General features: G+C 42.2%; 1 protein-coding gene across 5 annotated transcripts; it reads left to right on the top strand.

Annotated features, from left to right (window-relative positions):
* The first annotated feature begins 411 nt into the window (after positions 1–411).
* Positions 412–4985, top strand: LOC100278325 (uncharacterized). Of its 5 annotated transcripts, XM_035960498.1 has the most exons (4): positions 412–687; positions 1517–1722; positions 2322–2395; positions 4373–4985. In XM_035960498.1, the coding sequence occupies exon 4, from the start codon at positions 4384–4386 to the stop codon at positions 4549–4551; it is 168 nt and encodes a 55-aa protein (XP_035816391.1). In that variant the 5' UTR covers positions 412–687; positions 1517–1722; positions 2322–2395; positions 4373–4383; the 3' UTR covers positions 4552–4985. The 5 variants fall into 5 exon arrangements, with proteins under 5 accessions (XP_035816391.1, XP_035816392.1, XP_035816390.1 ...); XM_035960497.1 differs by lacking the exon at positions 2322–2395 and having other exon boundaries at positions 418–687; XM_035960499.1 differs by lacking the exons at positions 1517–1722; positions 2322–2395 and having other exon boundaries at positions 413–687.
* Positions 4986–6000: the final 1015 nt, after the last annotated feature.

The raw sequence follows: 6000 nt of genomic DNA, 5'->3' as shown, positions 1-6000 counted from the left end.
TAAGCATTTGAACTTATAATTAAAATTAGGATTTGAAAATTTAATTTAGAAAATAACTTAGAAATAGAAAAGAAAATGGAAAAGAAAAGATAAAAAGAGAGCAAACCTCAATTTGGGCCCAATGTGCTCCGTTGGCCCACCTCCCGTGCCGCCAGCTCCAATCTCTCCTCACCGCATGGGCCATGTGCCGGCCCACTCCGAGTCGTGCGCACACCCAGGGTTACAGTCACTGACGCGTGGGGTCACACTGTCAGCTACTCCTGCAACCACCCATCGCCGAACCAGCCGCGTGGACTTCTCCCCCGCATGCGCTCCGTTTTGTTGGGATTCCCTCTGAGGTCCACTTGTGCTGCCCGATGGGGATGCCAGCCTCGCTCCACTGGGATATAAAACCACGCCCCATGCCCGCTCCCTTGACCATCATCGAAGGAACCACGAGCCAATCGGAGAGAGAACTACCAGCGGGGAGCGCCAGGGTGCAGAGAGCGCCGCCGCGAGCCATCTCCGACTCGCTGGCGACTTGGCCTCTGTGTGTGCCTGGGGATCATCGTTGGGGAACCAGTGAAGCATACGCGTGGATCTCCTAGGACCTGGGTCGTCTCTCTCCCACCGAATTGCTCACCGGAGCAAAACTTGGCCGGGGACCCGCCCTCCGCGTGAACCAGCTTCTCCGCGTCACCAACGCCGGTGAGTTTGCTTCAGTTGTGTTCACCTCCATCTTCTATTCGCTAATCTTGGGTATATGTGGGGGTTTGGGGCCAGGGCGCTTGTTGACCGAACGCCAGTGGTGGGCACCGCCATTGTGGCCTGCGCACCTGACCGGAGAATAGGGGAGTGGTGATATGAGGAAGACGCGTCGTCAGTCGTTAGATCCTCAGCGGACGACTATGATTAGATCCTAGGTAACGATTCGGTGTATTCAATCCTGGCCGTTGAGTTAATAGCGGATGGCCAGGGTTGGATCTAGACACTTTAAATCCGTACCATAGATCGCTGGTTGGGCGGCCCTGATCCCTACCGGTTCGGATTGGGGTAGGTCTAATCCGAGCCGTTGAATCTTATCGGGCGGCTGGGAATCAAAAATACCCCTTCGGCCTGAGCATTTTCTAAAAGTGACCCTAAGCTTTTGATAAAATGTGAGGAAAAAATGTGAGGCGGCGTCGTGTGCATCTAGTTTTGCTTCCACAGTAAAGTAATTGGACTTAATATTAACATCACGGCGGTGAATCGTGCTCGTGCCTTATTGCATAAACAGCTGACAGGCGGGGTTTTTGGCAAAAGTTTTGTATTTCTCTGTCCACTGGATATAAGTGTAATTAAATTGAATACAAACTGATAATTTCATATTCTCTTCGGATTCGGATTAGATACAAATATTATCGGGTTATGTTAGATTAGAATCGATGTCTTAAATATTCAGTTTTTTTTGGACAACTTAGGTCAACTTTGAACCCATCTTAAATCGATCGAATTTAAATTCAAACTAATAATATCCGTCCCATTTACATGAAACTAGACGTATATCGGATGGCTGACTTCGCGGACACGGGCACACGGCAACAGAAGGTCTTCGCCGGACTCTACGCCCACTGAACACGCCCTTGAGGGCTGAGGCCTTGACCCACTGAACACGCCCTTGGCGACCGCCGCCGCTCTACTCCCAGTTGCCCTGTTCTTCGCCGGACCCTTCGCCGGCGACAAGCACTAACCAACGACCAACACGTATGCCTGAATCCCTCTCGTCCCTTCCTTCTGTGCAAAATTGAGCACCTGAACTCTAATTTAGGCTTGCTGTATTCGGGTCTGATCTAATCACAGTTCACAGGTGTTACTAGTTTCGTTTTTTCTGGCAAAAAAATAATCTGATGTGTCTGTGTATCATTGGGTCCGCTGTCCGCTCCTGATGCCCGCACCCTTCTATTCGCTTCCTGCGGCGCGGTACCGCAAACCCTAATCCGAGGTATCTGTATTTGGGTGTGAACCAATAACAATGCTACCTGGTGTACATGCGTACACCCATGTCTAATATACCGGGGTCGGATCTTCTCGGATTGGTAGGGATCTAGAAATCGTGTTGTTGTTGTTTTTCATAATTATCCCGCGCCATGCCGAAGTAGCAGATGTTTGAACACTGCTCACCTGTCCTGAAGGCTGGAAGTTTAGAAGCTTTTAGCGCTTTACTTTGTGCATTTCTCCATGTTTATTTTGTTTTGGGGTTCTTACTTCTAGGCTGTTTCTTATGTGGAGCCAATTTTAGGATGATCCTTGTTATGGCGGTAGAAAGCATTTGTATAGAAGTCACAGCCTGTATTTTTTATCAGGATTCCAACATTTGAAATCCAACTCCACCATGACCGGTTGTTGGCAGTTTCCTTCTGATTTCCATTTATCCATGGTGAGTTGGTGACAGTAGATGCACTGAGCTAAGTAAAGAAGATTTATTTAGTCACAAATATGTGCTGCATCTCAATCTCTATTCCTGGGTGTCCCATTATTAAGCCCTGCTTGGCAGTCTCCAATCACTTTATCTTTACATGTGCTTGGCAGTCTCCATCATAGCACCACCTCAAATTCTTCATCCATTGATTGGCTCAGCAAGGGCTGGGGATTCATTCGTAGTGCTTACTTTATTGGCAACCAAGCCTTAACTAATCGGTTTGGTGTAACTTTGGTTTAATTTGTCCTGTATATTTTCTTTGAGCAATTGAGCCCTTTTCATGCTCAAGCTCAATGCAAAAAATGTGTCACTTATTGGAAGGAAAATCCCTTTTAGTCATGGATGGATTCATTTACGGTCAATCTACTTATGTTTGATCTGGTCACCACCTACATGTTTTCTTTTCTTCTGATATCCTGGTGGGGTTCATCACTGTTATTTTACTTCTATAGTCCAAAGTCTTCATGGGTTTGATGTCCTATGTTTGCAGCGCTAATATGGTGCTGCCTGTCCATGATAATTTTCAGTATCTATACTCCAACTCCAGTGTTCCTTCACCATTTTGTAGTTGTAGAAAGTGATGAACCTCCTGGATATTCTCTCAACAAATAATATAAACAGATTTACAGCTGTAATTTGTCGGCACAGGTCTTTAATAGAGATTTCTTGTTATACCTACCTTATTACCTACAGCTCACTTTACCTTGGTCATTTGTTGATTGGATTACTTACCCATTAACTCTGGTAGACCTGCTACCCTCCAATCCTCCATGCATCCTGTTCTCTCAGATAACTCTATAATATTTACTTAGAATGGCTACTTTTCTTAAATATCCAATCCAACTATGTATTTCTTTCCACGTGAGATGGTATGCTTATTAAGCTTTAGAAATTTACCAGTGTTTAGATGTTACACTAGGAAAGGATTACGCTGCTAATTTATCACAGCATTGCCAAATGTCAAGCAATATTAGTTGTCTTGATAAATAAACAGTTCCACTGGTGCCACAGGATACAACATCTATTCGCAAAAAGTTAGTTCATAGGTGCATGAACTTTATCTTCTTGGCCATCAGATTTACTCAGCTTAATCTCATGTTTCACCTTGTATCTTACTGTTCGGTGTCAAATTTGCAATGAATTGCAGATTAGCAACTACGGTTTAATTTGTCCTGCTCTAGTGCTTCTCCAGTTGACCCAGTCTGGCAGAAGATTCCTCGTCTTTGCATCTTGCAGTTGTGTTAGCCTATGTATCGGAAAATGGCAGTCTTATGGCTTATGTTTTAACTGTGTCTCTAATGACATGAAACCTTATTAGGGGATCTAGTGAATTTCTTCTTGCAGGTACAGTTTTGCGTTTCATTGAAGATAAACTTAGCTCAAGTCTGGATGAGCTATGTTGCTAGTTTCATTGGAGAGACTGTGACTGTCACCATGATAGCTTGAACAGCTTGCCTTTTTGGACAGCAATATCATTTTGTGACACTTTTGACAACCAATATGATGTTCATACTCAAGGTTATTAAAACGATAAAACGTTGGAACGCTCATGGGTGAAATTTTGACTTTTAAACGTTTAAACTTAGTTTTAAACATCGGAAAAATACCAATACATTATAATATGAAGTTAAATACCAAAATAGAGAGGCTAGTGGCTTACTAAAACTTCACCCATGAGCTGGATTGAACCTCAAAAGTAACTAATAGACTGGGCCCAAAAGTAGCTAATGGTCTAAAATACATAAAACACTGTGTTTTACAGTTTAGAACGCCAAAACGCTAAAACGTGGTTTCAACCTCTAATTAGAGTTTTGACGTTTAAACGTAGTTTTAATAACACTGTTCATACTTATGATCCCAACCATTTTCAACTCTATTCTGCTTTGTAGTAGTTTTTGGCTGTACATAACTGTTTTGTTTTAATCTTGGTACCAGGTTTTGTTGCGATGGGGTTATTCAGGGGCAGCTTCACTCTCTTGGTGGGAATGGGATGTGGTGTCTATATAGCTCAGAACTACAATGTGCCGAACGTCAAGAAGCTATTCAACACATATGTTTTTCTGGCAAAGCACATTGAGGAAACCTACCGTAAGCCGAAGAAAGACGATGATTGATCCTTTTACATTTGTTTTCCATGTTATGCCCTGGGAAAGCAAGTACAGCTGACGTAATACAGAAAGGTGCTTTTTTGAAATGGTGAAGGCATTTTTGTTTATGGTCTAGTTTGAACTCCAGTGGTAAATGTTAGTTGTGGAATTCAGTTGCTGTGATAGTTTTTGGTCGCATGGGCTTCTAGATCATCCCCTTTTGGCCTTTGCTCGTGTTCCTGTGCCTGAGAAATGCACTGAACTTTGTAGTTGAACTGTTGAAGTGCGGCCATGGATAATCTAGCACATATTAGTGTGTTTGTCAAGTTAACTTAGGATGGGATGATGTGTTTAGTTGAATCTAGATTTATCTTTGTTTCTTTAAATTGTTTGTTCTTCGATTTACCACGATGGATGATGACATTTGTATTTGCAACCAGATAGTGGGGATGTGCCTTTCACCACCCATAAGCCTTGTCGATGAGGGTGGGCTTGTCTCGGTTATCTTTGTCGCCGTGCTCCTGGTACTTGTCGCGTACCCTGTCGCCGTCGAAATCGTGGGTGGAGACCTGCAAGGTTGCGAACGCCAACCTCGACGAGGCAGACTCCTCTCATGGCAACGGCAACAGAGACAAATGAGGAGGAGGTGCGTCCTATCAGCGATCGGCCATGGCTTGGGGAGGACACGCTCGTGCAGCGAAGACAATGCTACACGCTTGGCTGATGCTCAAATGTCAGAGAAAAAATATAGACATTCCAAATTTTCAATACGTGCGTAAACATAAAGATAGATGGATAGCTTACAAAATGTAATTATTATAATTAGTTTCTAATTCATTTTTCGCAGCACAATAGACATTCCAAATTTCCAATACGTACGTAAACATGAAGATAAATAGATAGCTTACAAAATATAATTATTATAATTAGTTTCTAATTTATTTTTTCGCAGCACAGAAAGAATTTTTTATTAAGTATACGACTAGGAAAAAATATAATATAATTGTATTGTGAAATGTAACATTATAGATGTAGATGATCTAATTTAGAGGACATTGCTGAGACGGAGAAAATATAGATGATGAAATCTTTTAGAGAGTGCTGTAAAGTACAAATAATATTACTTTAGAGAATGTTGCTGGAGACAGCCTTAGTTGTCAGTCCATCGCTACAATTTCTATATATATAATATACAGTTCTATATATATATATAATGAGTTTTTTGCTATGTTTCTTTGCATAAAGCAAATCAATATAAGCTGTAGTGGTTAGAGGCAAGTCTCTTTTTCTAAAGACCACGATTGAGTGAATAATAATTTTCTAAATCCATATCCTCGAAGCTCTTATGGGCAAATTAGAAAAAATCAACAGCTACAAAATGAAGTGTTGGAGCGCTCTAAGCCACTTGATGACATTATACATTCATCTTATTAATACCTTTCTAGCCCAAAAAAATACTATAGCGGCACATACAAA

This window comes from Zea mays, chromosome 7 (assembly GCF_902167145.1).
Source record: "Zea mays cultivar B73 chromosome 7, Zm-B73-REFERENCE-NAM-5.0, whole genome shotgun sequence".
NCBI lineage: Eukaryota > Viridiplantae > Streptophyta > Magnoliopsida > Poales > Poaceae > Zea > Zea mays.
The sequence above is the reverse complement of the archived record's forward strand: the minus strand, read 5'-3'. Positions and strand labels throughout refer to the sequence as shown.